This window comes from Acomys russatus, chromosome 15 (genome assembly GCF_903995435.1).
Source record: "Acomys russatus chromosome 15, mAcoRus1.1, whole genome shotgun sequence".
In the NCBI taxonomy this organism is placed as follows: Eukaryota; Metazoa; Chordata; class Mammalia; order Rodentia; family Muridae; genus Acomys; species Acomys russatus.
Window position 1 is genome coordinate 50445794 of NC_067151.1, and position 25413 is coordinate 50471206.

The window sequence follows — 25413 nt, forward strand, 5'->3', positions numbered from 1 at the left end:
TGATGCTCATCATCTTCTCTGAGGTAGGCTAGGTATTGTGAGGAGTTAATCTGTCTTTTTGTCAAAGGATCCTTAAAATTATAAAAACATTATTAAATGCCATATTCTGTATGCCTCTGAGGTTTTTGATGAATTTATCTATTTTACCTAATATATCTATAGAATCCTATCTATCTGTTAGATATATGTGTATATTCTTGTGATAAAAAGAGTAGAGAGGTCTGCTCAAACTATTGCACTAACCAAGGACAATACAAGTAGTAAACATCGAACCCCCACTCTGATCTACCCAATGGCTGGACATTCACAACAATTATGTGGAGATTAGGGACTGCCTCTGACATGAACTCTGGTGATCCATATTTGACCACCTCCCCTTAGTAGGGAGGCCTAATGGCACTCAAAGAAAGAATAAGAGGGCTACTAAGGTGAGAGTTGATAGCCTATGACCATATAGTGGGGGAGGAGGTCCCCTTGGTCTTAGACCTAGGGGAGGGGAATAGGGTGAAAGTGGGATGGAGGGAGAATAGGAGGATACAAATGATGGGATAGTAAGCAAGTTATAATCTGAATAAATTAATTAAACAAAAAGTAAAAATTAAAACAAGAGTAGTAATTGACATGACCATGAGTTGATCACTAACAATTAACTTGTATTACTTAATTATCCTAAATAGCCTACAATAGTACCTTCAATGTATTGGAAGTAAACCTTGTATTAGAGTTGATTTATATGGGTTCACTACCTCCTATTTGAGTATCAATATATTTAATGTGTGTGAAGAATAACTGTGAATTTGAATTCTATACCAATGTATCAAAATTGAACTTATTTTGCATCAATATACAAAATTCTATTACAATGAATTAAAAATAACTATGTTTGTGAGTAATAATTAAGGCCTTAATTTGAAGAGAAGGTTCAAAAGCTGCTTTTTGTCCTGTCATCACTATATATTTCTATATTCCCCCTTCTTTCTTTTTAACACCTATTCCATACCTTGTAAGGAAAAATAAGGGAAAAAAGAGAAATTCCTGAGTCCAACCTCGTGTTTTTCTCTGAATAGGATGAATAATAATTTATAACCAACTCTCAATGAAAATAAACATTCATCCCAGGAAAAAGAAGCAAAACCCCTATCCAACTCCCTTTTAGGGAAATGAGGCATGGTTCTCTTTTTACGGGTTCTTCTGGCTTATTTGGGATAAATAATACCTTTTTAGCAGCCCAGCTACAATTGGTGGAAATGGTTAGGCCAGATAGGAATAGCATTTGTGGTCCAGTTTCTAAAGATTGAGAAATTCCAGGCTTAATAGAAGTCCTATGTGGGACAGTCTGAAATGCTGGTCTGATTGGTATCTGAAGCTTTCTTTGAAGCTATCCTGGGAACTGTCATGTTCTGAGGAGGAACAGCAACAGAAGCACTTGGGGATGGAACATAAAGGATGCATAATGTCAGCATCCAGCATGCTGAGAGGAATGGATCCTGCCATGTCTGATCCAGCATCAGTGTCTGGTTATATCATTTTGAAAACATATAATTTCTGTCAAGTATTATATAGTCTTAATATTATAAAAGTATGAAGTATGCAGGATGCACAGAACAGGTAAACCTGGTTCTCTGCTCTTTGTATGAGCAGAAGAAAGACATCTGTAGATCTTCATTCATGCCATGCGAAGAATGACATCTAAGACCCCTGCTCAGATATAACCGATGATAGAGCATTGATTCTCCACAGGGAGGTGGAGGGACTGCTGCTGAACCTCTTAAATGCACTTTGCTGCACATGATTTGGTCTGTGTCTGTAGACAACATGGCCTAGCAGGCACACAGAGGAGGATGCAGGCTATCCTGATGAGACCTGTGCAGACAGTTGGGGTGGGAGGACCCCCATGTTAGAGATCTGTGGGAGGGAAATGGTCAGAGGAGGGAGAGTGGGAATGGTGAATAGGAGGGAGGGGATGGCAGTTGGGATGTAGTGTGAATAGGTTAAAATAAATAAAATATACATTTAAAAGAAGGTCAAAATGAAACAGACCTAGGTGAAAGAGAGACTCCTAACTCGTCAGTCTATACTTACATGAATTCAAACCGCACGAGAAGCAGGTAACTTATATTTCTAATCCCACTACATGAAAAATAGCTCTGAGATTGGCTGACACATGAATATCTATGCATAAGCAATGCTTCTTGTTGGTTACAGAATCCCTGTGACTTATTTTTAGATTCTTTAGTTTTGTTGGTCCTCTTTTTACCTCTGTTCAGTTGCCTTGTCCACCTTCAAGCAGATTGTAAAAGTCACTTTTATTCTCCTGATGTAATTGTTGTTTTGAAGACATACTACCTCCATCTACTAACCTAGGCCTTGTCCTAGAAACTTCTAGCCTCTATCCATCAAGACTAGGCCTAGAGTGTTTTCAGTGTCTGAGTCTTATGCTTAATAAGATCACCCTTTCTATCTCTCTCTGAAATCTGCCTGGGTGGTTCAACTCAGCTGTTTTTGATAAAAGTACTTTCCAAGTTGACTGATTCAAATTGGCTTCTCTTAGCTTCTGACTGAATTGCTCTGCTTGGCCTCACACCAATTCTAGCAGTCTGTTTGAATCTTTGGGCTCTTTCTCATTCTCTGGCTCATTCTGTCTCCACCTGTGTCTAGTTTGTTTTATCTTCGTAAAATTCTCCCAGTAAAATAGCCTTCTCTCTTGGGCCGGGTGTGGTGGCACACGCCTTTAATCCCAGCACTTGGGAGGCAGAGGTAGGTGGATCACTGTGAGTTCAAGGCCAGCCTGGTCTACTAAGCAAGTCCAGGATAGCTAAGGCTACACAGAGAAACCCTGTCTCAAAAAGAGAAAAAAAAAATAGCCTTCTCTCTCTCTCTCTCTCTCTCTCTCTCTCTCTCTCTCTCTCTCTCTCTCTCTCTCTCTCTCTCTCATAGCTTCTCTTTCCTCATGAGACTTGGACATATCCTATTCTGTCAAATCTTTCTCTGATTAGGCACTCTGTCTGCCCCTCAATTAGACATCACTTTCAAACATGGCTGCTTCCTTCAACCAACTGCTTTTACCCTCATTTTTTTGGGATTAAAGGTGTGTACTAAGGGCATGTTTGAATTTTAGCCAGGTCATGCAGACCTAGAAGATCTTTGGTTATGAAAAGAGTGGCATATTGGTAGACTAAAATTTCTTTACATCTGATGGCTTTTGTTTTATATTATATTTCGTTGTTATCTCTCAGAAGCCTGTTATTTTTTTTTTCTAATGAGAGACAGATAGGGAATAGATCCAAATGGGATGGGGGCTTAAGGTGGGGAAATGGGTAGGTAGCATGTGAAAAGAATAGAGAGGAGAGGAAACTTTAACCAGAACATAATGTATGAGAAAATAACTTATTTTTAATAAAGTGGGGGTAAAAGAGAAAATGGTGTGTCTGCACATGCACACACACATATAATATGCGTTGAGGAGAAGCCCAAGTGTTATACATCATGAGCCATCTATCTTACTTCTATCTCATTGGAATCGGGACTGCTTTATTAGCATAGTCTTGGTAACCAGGAACAAGAACTCTCCTATCTGCCTCCTTAGCTGTGGTGCTACGAGCGTATGTCATCATGTGTAGCTTTTCTCGTGGATGTTGATTTTCCAACTCAAGCTTTTTTTGATTGCATGGCAAGTATCTCCCCAGCTCACTCAAAGGTATAAAAAAAATAGATAGTAATCTACAATAAGCAAGTAATTTACATGATTTTGTTTTACTAAGTTATCAGACAGGGAAAAGAAGAGCTACAGTGGAAGTGGCATTTCTTCAGAATCTTCAGATTATCAGGCCAAATATAGCATCATCAGAGCTCCAATGTCTTCCCTTGAATACTAGGGAAAGTTTCTAGAAAGATGTGACATTCCTAAGTCAGTAAAATGCAAAAGTTTTTCAAAACATTCTTTATATGTACTTCATGTAGGTTTGCTTTAACAGAATATCATACGGGTTGTTTTTGTTGTTGTTTTGTTTGGTTTTGTCTTTGTATCAGGGTGCTTACGTGTGGGCCTCTTACCTCAGTGCTTCAAGCATGGGATTCATTGAGGTGCATCATCACAACAGGACCACAAGATACTTTGTATCATATTACACATGATTTTTCTTAAATCCATTACAATAAAATGTTTCATCACTACTCTAAAGGTATAAGAAAGATAACTAAGATAACTGCTGTTATTTCTGCAAGCAGTAATCTGAACACAACTAGCAAAGATGATCCTTAGCAGAATGTCGTGAAATGCCATCATTTATATATATTCAAGAAAAACACCTAAAACATATGTTTAAAGTTTTTATTTGAATCTTTGCTTATAAGCTTATAATTCTAAGTTTGTGCATACACACATGCATGCACATGCACACACACATGCATGCATGCACACACATACATGCATGCATACACACACACACACACACACTGGTACATAGCCTTTTCTGAATAAATTTAAAATAGTTTTAAATGTAATGATAGCTCCATACTAAAATAAGACATGATGATTTATGCATTGTACATGTGCACATAAACAATTTGTTCACCACTAAAGTATTCATAATACAAGTTAGGGATAAAGATGCTTAGCTTTTAATGATAGAAGCTGAATCACATCTAAAAGCCTAAAGATGGACACGGTGGCCACATAGACGAAAGGCTGTGTGTTCTGTTTAGCTAAGGAAAGAGTCTGTTGATCTGAGTTTCATTAGTTTCAGTAAGAAACTTTTCTACTAACTTACACTCCCGGCATACACAGGTAATAAAATTTATTCTTTCTCACGTCTCTGATGGAGTAGAAGACCAGGTAGCTTAGCTGTTCAATGAAGCTTAGTTGTTTAGGAGTTAAGATGCTTTTAGGTATAAGAAGATATTTTCAGTGATAATGACAAGATGTGGTGGAGATTGATTTACATTCAGAAATTTAGATGCACCAAGATAGGAAAGATGTTTTCTTCAAGGCTGTCAAAAATAAATAGCTAAAACACAAAGAATATAACATTTATATAATTCCTGACTGTGTCATGCTTATTCTTGCTATAGGTAGTTTATGGTATATATGTGGAATAATATAAATGTATATGTAAAAAATGATTTCATTTGTAGATAAAATATTCTGTAGTATATTTTTGGATATATAAAATTCAAAATATTTTTCTATCATTCTTATAGTTAATAATTATAACAACATTTTAAAAGCAAATTAAAAGGTTATTTTAGGGAAAAAGTTTTTTGCACATATTATTATTGCATCAATGGTAAACTTTTACTCTAATTATGGCTTCTCTTCAAAATACAATTCAGAAAGTTAACATATTGTCAAGATTTCTGTTGATCATGTTATCTAACTAACAATGTAAGACATCATTATAAAAAGCACAGCTATTTCAAATATACCAATTTAAGGTGAAAAGTTTTTGAAGAGGTTTTCATGGTGACTTAATGGCAGTTAGATTTTAAGTGTCTGATTAGCCAACGTTAATATTATGCTATTAATATTAGAGTTTCTCTTATCTCTTATATTGTTAAAGAGGAGCTTATATGCTGTAATTATTGAATATACATAGAGAATTATTAATGCTTTTATATCTAAGTATATTATGTTTATAATGTTCTGTTTTTATTTTATTAACTATAAACATAAATCTCTGAAAGTTTCTAACTGTTTCCATTCATAATCAGCACAATAACAATTAGTTGTGCCTATTTATGTGTATGTGTGAATCTCACCATAGGGGTAAATGCAAATAGGCGTGTTTGTGTAATAATATATAGTATAATTTTGGGGCCTTTCTAACCACTTGTGGTAGCTTCCAAATAATTGACACAGTGACCTGTTGGGTTTATTCAACCAGCTTTAAAGCATTAGAGCTGGCCAGATATTCATGTATTCTCACTTCCCTGCTAGTCTGGCTACTTCCCAGCCACACACCCTGAATTCTTTGCCATGTTGGTCCGAGCTGGGCTGCTTCTGCTCCATCAGGTCAGTTTTCATGGCCAGCTCCTCGCAGCTATATCCTTTTTCTTCCTCTTATTCCTTCTTCTCCCTCTACATCATGGTCCCTACCTGAGACCCCTCAACTGGGCACAGAGGTCCAGCTTCCCTGTCCTCTCTTGCCCAACCATTGGAGGTTTAGCTTCTGAATTAGGCAGTCAGAAATTATTGGGGAACAATGCTTATACAACCATGACCACCAATGATCGTGACATGGCCCACATCCTGACTGAAACCAGATCTCAGGGCACAGAAATCAGCATCTTAATAGACAGTGCACCAAACAAACTTCAAGGATTTCTCTCTCTCTCTCTCTCTCTCTCTCTCTCTCTCTCTCTCTCTCTCTCTGTCTCTCTGTGTACACATATGTATATTTATGTATATACATATGTATGTATATGTATGTATATATATGTATTTGGCAGAATCTATATTAAATAACAGCAGATGGAAAATAGTCTCATACTCCTATTATTCAGGATGCAGCAGGCAAAAAAAAAAAAAAAAGAGCAAGTATTGGTAAATGTTATTCAGAAAAATTAAACTATATGCAAATGACTCAGCAAGGTAATTGTTGTCTTTGTGTGTGTGTGTGTGTGTGTGTGTGTGTGTGTGTGTGTGTGTGTTTCTTGTGTAATTTTAAAAAAGGATATTGGGTAGAATCTCTGTAAATTTTCAGTTTAAAGACTATCCTGCCCACTTCTTGGATAATGGAGAATAGTAATAATCTAACTAAACCTGTATTGGAGACATGGTACTGTGTAATAGAATAGGAATCTCATCTATTTCCAACTTTCCCATTTAGTGGTATGTAGAAGTGTACTGAATGTCATACAAGGCACTCAATATGAGCCCTTTCTATGTCCATAAGGAGGGCAGAGGTCTTATGGAACTCTTAGTTTTCCATTGCAAATACATGCGATTAACTGTATTGGGACTGATGGTGGTACCAAACTCCACACATCTATTTGTTAAATGAGTATATCATATAAAACTCACTTGTCTTTGTCTTCAAGACAGATAAGGTTAAAAGAACAGAAGTAAGAACAAATGGGCCTTTAATGTGAGAAAAAAAATGAATGGTATCGGGGGAGAAATTACATTTAGGACACAGGTTCATATTAGAAGACATAATGGGGGTCACACAGTCCCCCACAAGAAGTGTCTAAGCCCACACTTCCAATTGTGAGTGACTCCAATTTTAAGTGGCTCAGGCTAAGCAGATCGAAATGTGGTATTCCACAACAGTGTGTCAAAATAAGAGTCTGGACATTAGATAGGAACCACAGGAAGATCCACATGGATGCAGAAATGAGAGATACTGTTTCAGTTATCTTAATGGCGACCAGTCAGCAGCTGGCTGTTAATTCTCAGGGGCTGAGAGTATTGACTTCAATGAGAAAAGCTACATTCAGACTTCCAAAGTGTGCTCATGACTCTGCAAAATCATTGGCAGACATATAAACATTATATAAAAGAAATGTTTGGGTGTAAAATTCAAAGACCTGAAAATGACTGGCCTGTATCAGCACTCAGGCAGAGGAAGTGGGCATAATACCACTTAACTGCTATATGGCTGGTAAATTTGGGGAGTTTTTCTTTTTCCTCTCCTCTGACAACTTCCCAAATAAATTTATTGTTTTTTAAGAGTCAAATTAGGTTTTTCTGCTTAATGATGCATTTTACCCATTCAGCTCTGTAACTGTTTTTTGAAACTGGCCAACAGTGATCTCACCTCGCCTACGGTATGAATCTATCAGACAATAAACAATAAACAATGTCATTTTTTTATTTCAGTGCTGATGACACAGAATGTTTTGAATTGGTGGTTGAACAATTGATCTTTCTCTCAGGCAATCTGCTAGGCTTATTGTAACTCTTCTTCAGATACTCGGTTCATGCTTAATAGCTCATTGCCTCAGGAGAATGCTTGTCAATCAACTAAATTGAAATGCCATTCTGACCTTTCATTGGAAACAATTTACTCTTTTTTTCACTTTATTTTTTTTCTGTGTTATTCAAATTAAAAGCCAAAATCACTGGTATTCAAAAACTTTATACTAATTAACACTGGAAAATGAGCTACTCACCAACAATTTATGGCCACTTTATTGTTGCAGAGGTGATCCAGTTGAGTCTGCCTGAGGATCAGAGAGTAAGCATTACTGCAGCTACCGTGGGACAAAGTGCTGTTCTGAGTTGTGCCATTTTGGGAGCTCTGAGACCCCCTATCATATGGAAGAGGAACAACATTGTTCTAAATAACTTAGATTTGGAAGACATCAATGTGAGTATGTGCAACAGAGATGTTGTCCAGTGTGTGTATCTCTTGCATGGTTTATTTCAGTCTCTGTAGGGTCTGGGAAGCTAAATAAATCCTAGATATAGCGTAAAAGAGAATTATTAGAAGGCTGTATAGCCATTCTCCCAGTTTGTAGGTACAAAAAAAAAAAAAAAAAAAAAAAACCAAAAAAAAAAAACCAGGTGTAATTATGCAAATCATTTGTATTCGTGTACTAACATTATATAACAGTGCATTCCTGAAAAAATACATTATAATAAATATATCTTTAGTTTTAAATGCAAATTGTGTCCCCAGTAAATTCACATCTAAAAATTATTCCAGTAAACACAGTCACATAAGCTTAAATTGTGCATGTTCATATTCAAGAACAAAATGTATGATCTTTCTGTATGTGTGTATTTATTAATAAAGCCCATCTACTTAGGCAACACATTCTAGAAAGAAGAGCTGTTTGCACATCTACGGTATCCCCACTTTCTTTGGTGAAACAAATAACTACAGAGCATTCTATGTTCACTGCAAAAAGAGACTACCATGTCCTTCCACATAGGGTGAGCTGCCTCAATATTGAACAAAGCTTGAGTGTTTTTCAAAGAATGGGTATAACACGGTAAAAAAAACCCTAAATTTCCCATATTGATTAAGCATCTCTAGAAGCTATATTCATTAAAGACTCATGAGAATAAAGCTAACTGCTGATAGTTAATCCCATTTCATTGTCACCATGGTTGAACAACAAGAAGCTTGTGAAAAGTCAGATGAGACTAAATTGAGTGTTTCTTTACAATCCATTAGGAGCAAGAACTATTGTCTTTCTGTATTATTGTGGTGAAGGGACACCATGACCATGGCAACTGCTATAAAAGAAGCCATTTTTATTGGGGGTTTCCTTACAGTTTCAAAGGTTTATTCCATTATCACCAGGATGGGAAGCGTGCAAGCAGACATGGTGCTGAAGAAGTAGGTGAAAGGTCTATACCTGGATCCACAAACAGGAAGAGGAACCAGTCACTGAGCCTAGTTTGGCCTTTTAAAACCTTCATCCAACAAAGCCACACCTCCTAATCCATTCAAATAGTGCCACTTCTTGATGGCTATAATTATTCAAATATATGAGCCTATGGGGGCCATTTTTATTCTGATTACCACATTAATTTAAAAAAATTTAAGTGTGAAGGAACATGACTGTGTAATTAGGTTTACTACTAGGGGTTTATAGCTAAACTCAGCTTGGCAGGCTATGCCTACATAGGGGAAATTAAAACAGACACACATTGCAGTTCATTCCCTAATCCTGAGGAAGTGACTGTCATACTACAAGCTAGCAAGAAGCAAAAGTCATATGTTTATGCAGATAGGGGATTATGTGGAATTGAGATATATTGATCTTTATTTTAAAATCCTCTAATTGTATTATTTTTATTTTTGCTAATTTCATATACCTTAAGGAATTTGATCTTATGCACTCCTCCAACCCTTCTCCCCTCCAACCCTTCCAAGCATTTTCAACATCCATGTTTGCCATTCGACTCCATGTCCTTTTCTTCTGTTTAACACACACACACACACACACACACACACACACACACACACACACATTGTGTATGTGCATATTTTATCCTAAGGGATTCAATTAGTGCTCCCTAAAGGCACATGACTTTTCAGCTGATAATCAGAAAATAACAACCTACCAAGTGCCATATTAAAAGACAAACTAACCACTGACTCTTTCTCTCTTCAGTAGTTCTTGAAGCCATGAAGCTCTCAAGTAGGAGTGGGATATTGTGTGCCCTTCTTTTATTCATACGGGGATCTTGACTAGTCTGGTGAAGGTTTTGTTCAGGCAGCTACAGCCATTGCGAGTTCATGGGTGCACCAATCCTATTACATTAGAAGACATCATTTAAAAGCAGTTTTCCAGGTCCTCTGGTTTTTATGCATTCCCCTTTCCATGCTATTACCCAAGCCTTGCAGTAAATGAGTGCAAGATATAGTCCCAACTCTATAGTCAACTTATCTTTTACAATTTGACCAGTGGTGAGTCTAGTCTTCTTGAGCCACATAAACAAAAAGAAGCTTCTCTGAGCAATATTGGGAGGAACTCTGAGCTGTGGGGTAAGGATAGATAATGGGAAAGAAGCTGGATATTATGCTTATTTGTCAATATAATGGAGATCCCTCCTAGGTTCTGTGACCACGCCTATTCTATTTCTTCTTTCATAATGTGACTAAAACCATAGCACCAAACTACAGGATCCATTATAAAGGTGGAGTATGGAGACATGTATAGTATCACATATTTTAATCCTGGCACTTTGGGAGGTAGAAGCTGGTAGATCTCTATGTGTTCAAGGCCAGCCTGTTTTACTAGTAGACTTTAAAATGTCTAGAACTCTAAAGTATGACCCTGTTTGAAAAATACTTAGTTAAAAACTTAGTTATATGCTACTCAAAAAAATCTGTGTCTTTTGTTGAGTCTTACATCCTAGAAAATTCTTAGTTTTCTTATTCCTCTTTTCTTCTTTATACATATTTCAGAGAACATGGATGTCCTCCCCTTTGTGTAACATAATGGGTATTTACTGTTCAGTTACATAAAGTACCAAAGAAAGTTGGGATTTCTCAGAAGATACTATGTTCAAGTTTATGCAGTCATAATACCCACAGAATTTGAAGGTATTATTTATTTTAAGCAGGCTCCTTTAGGAAGCATACTGTTCTATCTGCTTAGCAAGCTTTTATTGGCCGTGAAAAGATGAAATTGCAGTCATTCTGTTGAATGGATCTCTCTGTCTGCTCATTTCAATTTCTGGCCAAATTCTTACAAAAGCTAATGAGTGTTTTCTTGTTTTCAAATTATCTAGGTCACATAAATTGCATTAAGAGCAGGGATGCAAAACTAGAAATACAGGTAAATCCTCCAGATAAATGTAGGGAGACGGTGAAGAATTAACAGACAGGCGTGGAGATCATGATTGAAGACTGAAGATTCACTTTATAGCCATTGTAGGGGCTAAAACTAGAAAGACCACAATCAACAATTCCTTACAGATCACATATTTTTACCCTCCTGCATTGGCTTTTATTTTTAGAGAAAATGGATTTTTCAACCATATATCATCTTGTCTGCATCTTGTTTATAGTATCAATGGCTATTTTGCTAATTACATGTTTATATATTATATTTTCACATAGACTGAACATTGAAGTAAAATTAAATTATATAACTTAGATTACTATTCAGATGTGTCATTTTTCACTGTACAGAATAAATTCAATATAGATAAACTTTAATTAACAGATTCATGTTAAATTCAGTGATATATATCAAGACTATATGCATATCAAGATATTATTTTACATCTTTATAAGAAGCTGAAAAATAGATAATTGGTGACACTGATAAATCTTTACCAATCTAAACAAAGCCATCTAGGAGGACTCATAATATTTTAATTTATACAAAAATTTTGTTTGTTTTCTGCACTGCTTAAATATGATTAGCTCTCTGGCTTAAACCTTAGGAAAAATTTAACAAGAACTCCCTTGTTGATATGTTTGGTGTATTTAACTGGACTGTCCTCAAATACTTACTCACCATTGCCTTGTGGGTTATATTTCTTTCCTTGGATTATTTTCTTTATCTATTGTTAACCCTATAACAATGTAATACATCTATCAAATATTACTAGCTTAATAGAATTTACACTGTTTCAAAAAGAAGTACAAATCATTATGTGTTTAGTTTGGGAAAAATAAAAAAAAATGCAGATATAGTAATTTACCACTGGAATACTGTGTTCACATGCATATAGCAGGATCTATCACTACCTGGATATTTTCTAGGAATTTAAATCAGATAAAATATATGCCTCTGGGCACCTGAATATGCTTTGTGTTCATCTCTGCTGATTGTCACCTGTCCACATAGGCTGTACTGGGATTCAGTTATTTTCTTTCCTGGCTTTAGTAGCTAATATTTTATTGACTCTCTTTTGTCTAAGCTATTGATTTCTCTGATCCCATTGAGGCTTTTCATAAGTTGTGACAGATCTGCTCATGGTCTGAAACATTGTCTTCTAACTTCTGTATCTATAAAATATCATGTCATGTTCACATTCACGAACCAATTAGTCTAAAAATATGTAGTGTGTGAGAATTTGGATAGCAGCTGATCAACAAATGATATTCTCTCTGCCTTAGAAGAGGTGCCTAATAATGAGAATACTGAGGTATATTGTACTGGGTGTCTCAATTGCAGACACTACATGCTTCCACAGAGATCATTACAGATTTTCACCATTGTGTATTGAATTTCTTAAGAAGAAATCAAATAAAATTATACAACCTTCAACTCCAACAGATCCATGGCTTGTCTCTATCCTACTTTATATTTTGTTAGATTCCATTCATAAAGCCACATGGATTAGTGAGGAAAGAAGTGCTGAAAGCTGTGGACTCTGAATGTCCTTTCTTTTTTCTCCTTCTTATTGATGTGAAAAGATGTAGCATGAGATCAATCTTCTTAAATTTTAAGTGCAACAATAAAGTCTTGTTAACAATAGACACTATTTTAAAGCATATCCCTAGAGCTTATTTATTTACCCTAACAGACCACTGGTAATAACTCATTTCCCTCCTATAGGCCACAGAGACCGTTATTCTACACCTTATTTCTATGATCTTGACTTTTGTAGCTTCCTCATAATGTCAGATCATGTAGAGATTATTTTTTGTGCCTGCCTTATTTGCCTAAGCATAATGACCTTCATGCTTATCAACGTTGCTTATTATAAGGATGAAAAGTGGTGGGTCTTTCCTCTTTCATCTGTGTAATAATTTCTTCACCTTGGTGTCTTAATTAGGGTTTTCTATTGCTGTGACAAAACACCATGACAAAAAGCTAGTTGGAGAGGAGCAGGATTATTTGGCTTACCCTTCCACATTGCTGTTTTGCACTGAAGAAAGTCAGGAGAAGGTCTCAAACAGGGTAGGAGCCTGAAGCGGGAACTCATGCAGAGGAGATAGAGGGGAGCTACTTATACTTGTGTCACGTGGTTTTCTGTGCCTGCTTTATTATATAACCTAAAACCACAAGCCCAGAGATGACACCCTCCCCTGAGGAATTGCGCCAACCCCCACTGATCACTAATTGAGAAAATGTTTTACAGTTCAATCTCATAGAGGCATTTATTTTCTTTTCTTTCTTTCTTTTTTTTTTTTTTTTTTGTTCTTTATAAACTTTTATAAAGTTGTTTTATTTGTATCGTTTACAGAAGGACTGTTAACCTGGCAAATAACACCTTATTTTTTTCTATTTTTATTTTTTGGTTCTGTGATTTTTCTTTGTTTATTAAACATTTTTTATTTTTTTACACATGCATTTATATTATTACATGTATATACAATAAACTACCTATAGCAAGAAGAACATGACAGAATCAGGAATTATATAAATGTTACATTCTTAGTGTTTTTTGCTATTTGTATTTGAAGCTTAGTTGTTTAGGGGTTAAGATGTACTTAGGTGTGGATAGATGTTTTAAGTTGATAATGACAAGATGTGGTGGAGATTGATTTACATTCAGAATTTTAGATGCACCAAGACAGGAAAGATGTTTCATAGACACACTTCTTTCTTCAAGGAGAACAAGGCTCCTTCTTCTCTGAGGACTCTGGCTTGTGTCAAGTAGACACAAAACTAGCCACTACACTTGGCTACACTGAAAAGTGCATGAGCATATACATACGTTTTTGAGACAGTTATTACAATTATTTTGTGTGCATTCCCAAAATGAGAATGGTTGTTGATATAATAATTTATTTTATAAGTTTTGAAAACCCTTCAGGCTGTCATTCATAGGAGATGCTTTGCTGTACATTGCAAGCAAGGGTCATTGGGATACAGCGGATATCTTTGACTAATCATGATATTTTTATTTATCTTTTTTTGGGGTAATAATTATCCTAATGCAGGAAATAATGTTTATACTTGAAAATTTTTATTATTATGTATATATGATGTGTCAGTGGGTGGATGCACCATGAAGCTTCTTGGGAGTGCAGAGGACAACTTTCTAGAGTCACTTATCTATTTCTCTCTTTGCATGACAACAGAGACTGAACTGTGGTTTCCTGGTTTGTGGAGTACGTGTCTTTACATACAAGAAATCTCACTGGTCCTACTTTATGGTTCCAGTTTTCAGTTTCCCAACTATCAATGCTGTTTGGCCTCAATGTGCATATCTCAGACCATTTATATGTTTTCTTGAAGAAAAGTCTACTTAGTTTCTTTCCAATATTACTTGTGTTAAGGGTGACTATTATTTATTATTACTATTGTTTTGCTAAAAAGTTGTAAAAATTTCCCCAAATCAACACGCTTCCATGAAAGAAACATTTAATAAACTAGCACAGAAAGAAACTATATGGTAAGTGCTGTCCATGAAAATCTCATAAGTATAACAACTGAATGGAGAAAATGAATAATTCTTTCTGTGACACCAGAAGAGGCAAGACTCAGTCTCATAATTGTGTGCATCACATTAGAGACAATCCAATACAGAATAAATTTTTTAAAATTTAGTGCAGGAAAGCCTCCTGCCATTCAATGCCAGATGTAGGTAAAAATATTACACATGATCATTCATAAGTTAGTTCCATTTCTGTAATGTGTTTAAGGTACTTGTCATATATAGTTGTTCTCCATTACAGAAAAGCGTCTCATTGAAACATAACAAATGTAGACTATAAGCAATTGAAGATCTCATGTGAAAACAAAACAGACTCAGCTACCAATGTGACAGGTCATAGATTCTTAGGTTGTAGAGGGGAAAACAGTGTCCTGAGACAAGCAACTAAGTTAGTGAGAGCAATCTAAGAAGGCTATTTGTAGAAAAAACAAAATCATTACTTTGTACAAATATTTAAAGTCATTACATATATGTATAAAGAATTATAGCTATTAAAAGCATTTAAAAATATGTATGGTAGTCTATATTTATGACTACAAATAGACAGTTATATCAGCCATCTGCAACTTGGGAGGAATTCTATAAGTAGACTATGCTAACTATGCCACCTAATTTTAATACCTATAACAATGGAAAATTATTTCCTAATTTTCATCCCCAAAGATATACAAAACAGGATATATTTAGAAACATTGGTGTTGTCGGATTAATTCCAACTTAAAGTCGCAGAAAATATTATCAACAAATTCATAGAAAAAAACTTCTAACCTAAAGAAAGAGATGCCTATAAACATACAAGAAGCTTACAGAACACCAAGCAGACCAAAAAACAAAATTGTATCACCACATAATAATCAAAACACAAAATATATAGAAGAGAGAATATTAAAAGCTGCAAGGGATGAAGAGCAAGAAAGTATAAATGTAGGCCTATTAGAATTACACCCAACTTTTCAATCAAGATTTTAAAAGCCTGAAGGGCATAAATAGATATCTTGTAGACCCTAAAATGCCACAGATGGCACCCTAGACTAATATATCCAGCAAAACTTTCAATCATCACAGATGGTGAAAGCAAGACATTTTATGACAAAACAAAATTTAAACAATATCTATTCACAAAGCCAGCTCTATAGAAATTACTAGAAGGAAAAATTCAACCCAAGGACGTTAACTACACCCTAAAAACCATATGAAATAAATAATTCCACACCAGCAAAAGCAAAACAAGGGTCACACACAAAGACACACCCTAACACGACCAACATCAAAATAACAGGTGTTAGCAATCATTGGTCAGTAATATTTCTCAACATCATTGGATTCAATTAACCAATGAAGAGACACAAACTAACAGAATGGATGTGAAAACAGGATCCATCATACTTCTGCATACTAGAAACATACCTCAGCCACAAAGATATATATTACCTCAGAGTAAAGTTCTGGAAAAGAGTTTTCCAAGCAAATGGACCCAAGAAGTGAGGTGGAATAGACACTTTAATATCTAATAAAAATAAACTTTCAAAACTAATCAAAAGGGATGGGACGGCCACTTCATACTCATCAAAGGAAAAATCCACCAGGTTGACACCTCAATTCTGAACATGTATGTTCCAAATGCCAGGGTAACCATATTCATAAAAGAAACATTAAGTCATGTATCAAACCCCAAACTTTAATAGTAGAAGACTTCTCCACCCAACTCTCACCACTGGGCATTTTTTGACACAATAACTTTTAAAACTAAGAGTAAGTCTCTTACAGAACACTTAAAGTTATCATTACTTGATACATTTTCCAACCTCACCATACTAGAGAACTTTTTTCAACTTACCTTTAGAGTAACTGTTGATGTGGTGAATAGAAACTAAGTTACCTAAGATAATTTCTGGAAAAATATTCCCTCTTTAAGACATTGTGAATCTAGCTAATAATACTAAACTCTGCACATGAAATATGTTAGGAAAATATATCCTAAGAGTGCTTGTGCCAGGTAAAGAACATTGTGATGTTTTAATTGCATCACAATCACCAAAAGTCATAACATCGAAAATGAAAATACCCTTTCATTATTAAAAACAAAATAGATGTTTGATAATTTCTATTGTAAGAATGCAAACAATTACTTTAATAGTAATACTTAGTTTCTTTGTATCTTAATTTGCTTCATTAAGTGAGTAGAAAAAGTTGAATTCTGATTTAAAATGAAGAAAATCTCAGTTATTTTCGTTATGGAACTGTATGCATGGACACTATCTGTCTTTATCACACTTGTCTGTGTTCACTGCTTCAGGAACCAGTAATGAAATGACAGAAGTCATAACTGAAATCTCACTTAAAGGATCCTGTGTGTGGACCTTTGTTTTCCAGTTAGTAAAGATTTTGAGAAATTTAGAGACTTATGCCACTTTCCCCTTACCTATACATGGTTTTAAAATTAGATAGAAGAATAAAATGAAATTACTTCAAGGTATGTGATTTTTTTCCCCCAGTGTCACTTGTTAATATAGAAATGATTGTAAATTTAATTTAAGGAAGTAAAGTGTTAATTGGCAATGTCATATAAAATATGAGTTTTCTCTTTTGAAAGTAAATCATATTTATCATAGGTTTCACTGACAATCATCATCAGTTTACATTCATGTTGTTAAAATAATAACTCAAAGTTCATTTCAATGTGGAAAACATATTTTGATTTTACTATAATTTCAATATTAAAACATAATTTATCTATAATTAAATTCTATTATAAATAATTTCAATAATGTGATAATTAAATACAATTTATTGACTCAAATGGAATATTTAGCAACTTTGAATGTTGGCAGAATTACATATGATGAATATTTTGTTTTGTGTGATTTTAGGTTTTATAAAATTAGCATTTATCCTCACTTGTATAAATAAGAGCACCAATATCTAAAATAAAGGCTACTTCTAATGGATTGGCATTATCATTTTTAGGAAACAAACATTTTTAGAGGTAAAAACTATAATATATTTTAAGGAAATACTATGAATGTTCCTCTAACATTATTGAATTTTTATTTTAAAAAGAATATATTTATGGTAAATATCAAAAAAATATATAAACAATCAATTCATATAGTCATCCTTTTCTAAAGATTTATTTACTTATGTATATAAGCACTCTATTGCATGTATTTCTACATGACAGAAGAGAGCATCAGGTAGAAAAGGACATTAGATTCCATTATAGATGGTTGTACGCCATCATGTGATTGCTGAGGATTGAACTCAGGACTTTTGAATGAGGAGCCAGAGCTCTTAATCTCTGACCTATCTCTCCAGGCCTAGTCATTCTATTATAGGTGTGTGAGAATACTTAAGGCTTTTAGTCCTATTTTGTATTGAAAAATTACAGTAGAACTTAGAAAGACTCAAAGAGCAATATCACTTTGAACTGTTGTTGTGCATGGTTTAACAGTCCTTGGTTTTTCTGTGGTTGTAACTTTGGCTAGTAACAGTTAACTAGGACTCTGATTCTGTGGCCGTCCATGTGAACTTGTATAAGTAGTGCAACAAAGAACGCTCTGTAAATAATGTCTGCCCTGTACACAAGATTGCCCCATGTGACATTTCAGCAGTTACATTTGATTTATTTCGAAATCATACTTATATTTTAGAAGGATATTTTTATGCCCTGTAATTTAACTGAATAAAAGAGAAAGTTTAAATGCTTAGTAATAAAATTAAGTAGTAAGAATAGAATACGTTGTCTAGTAAGATTAAATATTGCTACTATTTATAGAACATTGTCCATCTTCAGACAATCCCTAGTAAAGATTTCCACATATATGCTTATAAATATGGAACAATTATCTTATCATTTTCCAGGACACAGAACACAGGCATACTTATCTCCTCTCTATATCACATTCTACTCACTTGTACAAGAGATACATTACACATCTAAAAACTATTTCTGAGAGACATTAAGGTAAAGCATGCCTTTAGCACTAGGAAACTAGTAGTGATTCCATTTTCCTATTCTTGGGTGATATTCCCATACCATGTGTTGTTTTTTTTTTATTCCCTTGTTAATTTCTAATAATAGTTACTGTAGTTGGATGTTCTATTAATCAAACAACTGAATATCAACTATTACATAAATTGTAAAATTCTAGATAAGCCAACTGACTATTTCACAGGAATGTATCAGATTAAATTCTTATTTAGTTGTTAAGAAAATATTACTTGTATCTCAATCTTAATAATAGAAACATTAAGGGCTGTCTCTGATATGGACTCTGTTGCCTGTGTTTTGATCACATCCCACTGGTGGGGTTGCCAGGCCAGGCCACAGGGGAAGAGCTTATGCTCAATCTTGATGTGACCTGATGTAGTGGGATGGGTTGGTGGTGGGGAGGGCTTCCCTTCTTTGAGAAAAAAGGGAGAGGAGATGGGGGGAAATGGAGGAGGGTGGGACTGGGGAGAGGAAAAGGAGGGGACTATGATTGGGATATAAAGTGTATAAATAATTTATTTTATGAATAATAGAAATGTATTTTCTCATCATAAATTCAAAATGCAGAATTTGTAACTTGTAACTGTAGAACACTAGTTAGAATGCCACAACTAAGTGAATCAAAAAGTCTGTGTGGCCAGGTTTATGAACAAAAGTGCTCTTAGCCTTTAGATTATATAAATCAATAGGACTTTGAAAAAGACTACCCCAATGCCTAATGACTATCGTCATGATGTCTACCTGAGTCAATTTTCCTCTAAATCAGTAGTTTGTGAAGTACAACATAAGAATTGTTGTTATTGTTAAAATTTTGGAACAGATATTTTTGTATGCAAGAATGAATTCTGTATGAGAAATCTATAGCTTCACTATTCAAACAGAAGGTATCATGAAGTGAAATGCAGTACAGATGTAGTTTATCAGTTTTCATCTGAAATATCTACTCATTTATCCTAAAATGTTCTCCTGTCTCCACATTTATCCAAATACAAAAGAGAATTTGAATTATTTTCTGAAATTTGTAACAAATACACACATACATAAACTGGTGAATTTGTTATTAGTAATGTGTCTTCACAATGTTACAAAGTTTGTCTGTCAAAGGCAGCTATATAACACACTGACTATGAGGTAAGCCGCCAAGTAAATAAAAGACAACAGTACCAATTACTAGGACAGGGTAATATGTATTTTAAATGAGTTATACAAGAATGAAAGATGAACCTCAGGATTAAAAGAAAAAGAAGAACTTGAAACTTTGGTCTTGTATTTAAGAGTGAAATACTTCAAAAAGAACAGAGAGACAGTTCTTTCTGCAGGCATTATTGTGAGGTCAGAAATGAGAAACTCTTACTCAAGAGACACATACAGGACAAAATCACCTGTTGTAGCAGTTCTTGCTTTAAGGTTCCAGCAAAAATCAATACTTTTGAACCAGCACTTAATAATACTTGATGTTTGACAAAGAAGCTAAATTTATAAAATGGGAAAAGGATAGCATCTTGGACAAATGTTGCTGATCTAACTGGATGGCTACCTGAAGAAAAATGAAAATAGATCCATATTTATCACCATGCACAAAACTCAAGTCTGAGTGAATTAAAGTCCTCAACAGAAAATCAGACACACTAAATCAGTTAGAAGAAAAAGTGGGGAACAGCCTTGAACTCATTGGCACTGGAGACAACTTCTTGAACAGAACACTAACAGCCCAGGCACTAAGGTCAACAATTAATAAATGGTTCCTCACGAAACTGAAGAGCTTCTGTAAGGCAAAGGACACTGTCGAAAGAACAAAGCCATAGCTTTGTAGGTGATTTCTCAGATTTTTCAGACTGGCTCATCAGTCTAGGAGTCATTATGTAGTTAAACTTTAATTACACAATATCCACTATGAAAATAAAGATAGTCCTAGTTAATCAGTGTTCAGTCCTAGTCACCTGACTATGTCTTCATGGTTCCCAGTCACAGCATTTCTCAGCATTTGGGCAAGAGACAAGATTTATCAGTTTAAGATTTATGAATCAATCTTGCGTGAAATTTTCCTGTTGGGATAAATTCCAGTATTCCATTCCATTAATAAAGGCCTTCCTTCTGACTTATCCATGTTTTCTAGGCAAGAAATGCTCAAAAGATAATATTTTAATGTCTCATCTGATCTGAAGAGAACAAGGTACCATAGCGGTTGGTCCATACAATCAAGCTGATAAAAATGCAACACTAAAGAAAATGTGAAAGATAACCAAGTGCTTAAATCATAGAACCTGTTAAGATCTCTATTGTTCATTTCTAACAAAAGTGCAATTGCTAAGGATCAGATTAATTGACCTAAAGACAGTGAACCAGATCACTGCCCAGAGATGCGCCACTGGTGAACCATGGCATTTAATAAAGATGTGAAGGGGATGCAAAGGCTAGGAGTGCAGAAGTACTAAGGGATAGTGGGAAACACGCCTCCAAGCCCTCTTCTTTCCCTACAGTGGGGTTTCAGCAGAAGTGTCTGAGAAACATTCACAAGAAGGTTCTGTTTAGGAGTGTGGGAAGAAAGGATCCTGGGCTCCAGACTACACTTCCAATGGGGCAGTAATAAAGGGGCAATGCTTCTTGGTTTTATGACAATGAGAGACTCCCTTCACGAGGAACTTCAGGTCAAGGTTTTATACTTGTTTATGGCCATGTCTAAACATTGCTCATGGTTTTTTTTTTTTTGTCAATGAGTCACATTCCTCAAGAATTTTACCACATGCTTCCAGGAGCTAAATTGGTTTAGATTGAGCGGGAGGGATGCCATGCTTCTTTCATACAAGACACTTTTCCCCATCTAACAGTGTTTGTCAATGTGAATACACTATCATATATTTCATAGAATCACATGGCTTTATGATTCCTTACTACAAAAAATATATGGCTTATAATCTTTACTGTAGCCTGATATATAACAGATTTAGACATAAGGTCATATGTCACTTAAAAATAGACTGTGTCTAGACAGGTCAAAGGCTTTGAAGGAAAATCTACTACTCTTTTTCTGCTATACATATAGCTTTGAAAAGAACCCTATTAAAAGAAGATTCTATTAATAACAGATGATAAGTAGCACAGAGAGACAGTGGACCACCCAGTACTAAAGGGGACATCTCTGTCATATCCTTTCTTACCAAGGCTCAGAGATCAAGGAAAGGGGATTGTAGCTGTTGATGGTGGAACATGCCTGTAATCCCAGAACTCATGGAGGCAACGGCAGGCAGATAACTGTGAGTTTGAGGCCAGGCTGGTATACAAACAAGCCCAGAAAAGCCTAGGCTTCATAGAAAACCAAAACCACCAGAAAAAAAAAAGCAATTGAAAGATTATGAAAGTAGAGTACAAGAAAACAATGCCTTCCTAACACAACAAGGCAGTTGCACATATGAATTTCAGCAGTTGTAATAACATACCCAAGACCTGTGCATAGTAAAGTCAGACCAAATTGCAGCACATAATGGTAGTTGACTAAAAATTCTCATCCCTAGCTGAGGCTAATTGATAGCTGCTAGGATAGTAAAGTCAGGTTTCTTCAATAATGTGACCCTGATTGGCCCATCACACTCCAGTGGATGACCACACATCCAACAGTATATGAGTTATATAAATTGAGACCAGTACTTTTCCAAAACACAATGAGATTCAATGTTAGATGTTCAAATTCAGTGCTGAAATCATAGAAAGAAAACCAAACCAAAAAGAAAAGAAAAAGAGAGATGAAGGAAATTGAATACTCTTGCACTGGGACAGCTGCTGGTAGCTGAAGGACATAGGTCATTCATGAACTAGAGAGCTAAGGTACCACAGATTAAACTGTATGTATTATGATAATTGCTTTTAAATGGATCTGCAAACATGTTTCCCTAGCTCCTTTTATAAATACATAGGGCATTACTTTCTTGCCCCTTATTAGTTATGAAAATTGCTTCCACATAGAACAATGTGAAAGTATTGGGAGCTGAATATAGTACTCAGTCAGAATACAGAGGTTCATTGTTTCTAGAGATCAGGGCCCTCTGTGTTTGACTGTACAGGTAGTCTGAACCTTGACACTAGAAATGAGTAAGTGAGAACTGTGATCAAGGGAATCAGTTTGTCAAGACCAACCTGATAGGAAATTAAAAGGAAAGAATCACTAACTAGAAATGGAAATTTCATATTGATGTGCATTTTGATAAATTAAAGATGAATTTCATTAGAACTTAGTGTTAAATTTAATGATCTTAAGTGATTTCACATGTCCTTTTTGGCATCTCTTTGCAAATTAAAAGGAATATGGCTGTCATTCATCTTTAGTTAATTCAAAAAATGAAATAACCTTACTGTGATATTACATTATATGTTAATTTGTCATTAGACCTACTTTTTAAAATAGATCTTCTATTTGCGTGTTTCCTTAGGTGATTCCTATCTTTGCCACTATATTTCTGTGTGGCATATAATATTTCCAAATAAAAGGCATTATGTTAGAGTCAGACTGTTATTTTATTTTATTTATTTTTAAATATATTTTATTAATTTATTCATATTACATCTCACTTGTTATCCCATCCCTTGTATCCTCTCATTCATCCCTCCCTAAACTGTTATTTTAAATTCAAATCTTTGGTTAATTTGGGATTATAAATTCACACATTGAGTGTATAGTCTAAAACTGTAGAAAGGAACTCTATAAGACAGTGAAATTGTGTATATAGGAGTCACAGGAAAAGAACCATGGTAGTGTCTATCTTCCTTTTCTCATGAGAAATAAGAAAATGAAGGTGAAGAGATTTACTTGGATAAAATCAAGAAAAGAAGAGATGAATTTACATCCAGATGTGAAAGCTGGATTTATTGGTTATAGGGTCCATTTATTTTGCCTGTGTGGGTATTTTCCCATTTTAGCTTGTTTCTTCACTTTATAGTAGATTTGAGTTTAAAAAAATAAGTTGATTTTGCCTGTTGTATCATAAGTCTGTTTTAGTGTCTATACCAATATAAACCAATATTCTTTTTAATATTTTGTATATAAAATATGAAATTATATATAGAAATTACAATATTATACTTGGCCGATTTCCACTCAAGTGTTTTATTGCATAATACCCTAAGATATCACAGGGGATATAACTTAATTATATAGAACACACCATTAAGAGTGACCAATATAAATATATAACCATTTATAAAAATTACTTCCATTTAACTAACCACTGGAATATGTGGTTTAGGCTAGGGATACAGCTATGGGGTTGAACACTGCCTGAGACTAGGAAAGGTTGGTAAATATTGCAAGAAAGAAAACCAACAAAAAATAACTGGCAGCCTGGCCTTTTAAGCCCATCACTCAAGATGCAGCAATAGAAGGATGGGAATTATAATTTAGTCTGAGATATATCATAAAATAATTTTTTCAAAACAACTACAGCAGCAACAACACAAGGGGAACAAATTATGAGTTTAGTTTACTGTGGTAGAGGCAAAATTCAGTTATTTCAAAATTGCCTAGTAAGCCCAAGACTCCAAGTTCCAGTCCCAATACCATAAAAAAAAAAAAAGAATTGAAATAAATGAGTTTGCTTATTTTTGACAAGTTTCCTATAAAAAACAATTTCCTTAAGAATTTTCTAAAATAGTAATAATAAAACATATAGTGTAGAAAGATGTAATGCCACAGTATTTGAACTTTACATTTAGATATGCTTAATGAGAAATTTTAGTGAGAAATTTTACTTGGAATTGACAAAATATAATCATAACATGATTCTCAAGGCACATACTTTATCATTTAAAATTTAATTTTAATTTATTTTTTTCCTTTGACTGTTTTAGTTATGTACCCAAGGAATTTTAGGTTCTCTATGTCCCTTATTTCCCAGCCTCATTTTCTCTCCTCATACTGAAACTTATTTTTTTTCCTCTTGTATCTCCTTCTTACTTTCATGTCTTTTTATGTATGCCAAACCACATTTAAATAAGGTTGCCTACCAAAAACATAGGTGGCCTCTTGAAAATGGGCAAGATGTCAATGCCTACACCACTGAAGAAAGTGACATTCCATCTCTAGCTACCTTTAACTATCCATAGCACCTAAAGGAGAAGTGGGGCCTGATCAGCCTTTTGGCCTTACATGAAATATTGATAGGCCCAATGATGTGCTAGTTTTATATAGATCATCACAGGTGCATTTGGTTTATGGGTACCATTTGGTGTGTCTTGTCCAGAAAACACTGTTTTGTACTTCTCCCGGAACTGTGGATCTTACATTCATTCTGACCCCCTTGATGGTCTCCAAGATTTGATGCAAGAGAGACTGCTAGAGATGTCCAGTTTAAGGCCGAGCCCGACATAGTCACTTAGTAGGTTGATCAGTTGTAAGTCTCTACCTTAAGCACTGGCAACTGAAAAAAAAAAATCTCCAGTGAAGGCAGTGAGCTGCAATGACCTGCAGTATATGGTTAGGTATTTATAAGGCAGTTTGCTTTCATGCCCATTTGGAAATCAATACTGTGGGTTCTTCTGCAGTGAACTTTTAAAGGCTTTTGTTTCTATGGCATGGATATATTTTTCTGGTGTCTCAGTAGCAGAGAATATTATATGCTGCTGGCCATCAGAG

The 25413-nt window shown here is 34.9% G+C and overlaps 1 protein-coding gene across 1 annotated transcript in view; it reads left to right on the forward strand.

Moving 5' to 3' along the window:
• Fstl5 (follistatin like 5) overlaps nt 1–25413 on the forward strand; it is a 483380-nt gene that overhangs the window by 263769 nt on the left and 194198 nt on the right. The window contains exon 6 of the mRNA XM_051156911.1: nt 8143–8309. Coding sequence (XP_051012868.1) covers nt 8143–8309 — 167 coding nt within the window. The remainder of the gene's footprint in view (nt 1–8142; nt 8310–25413) is intronic.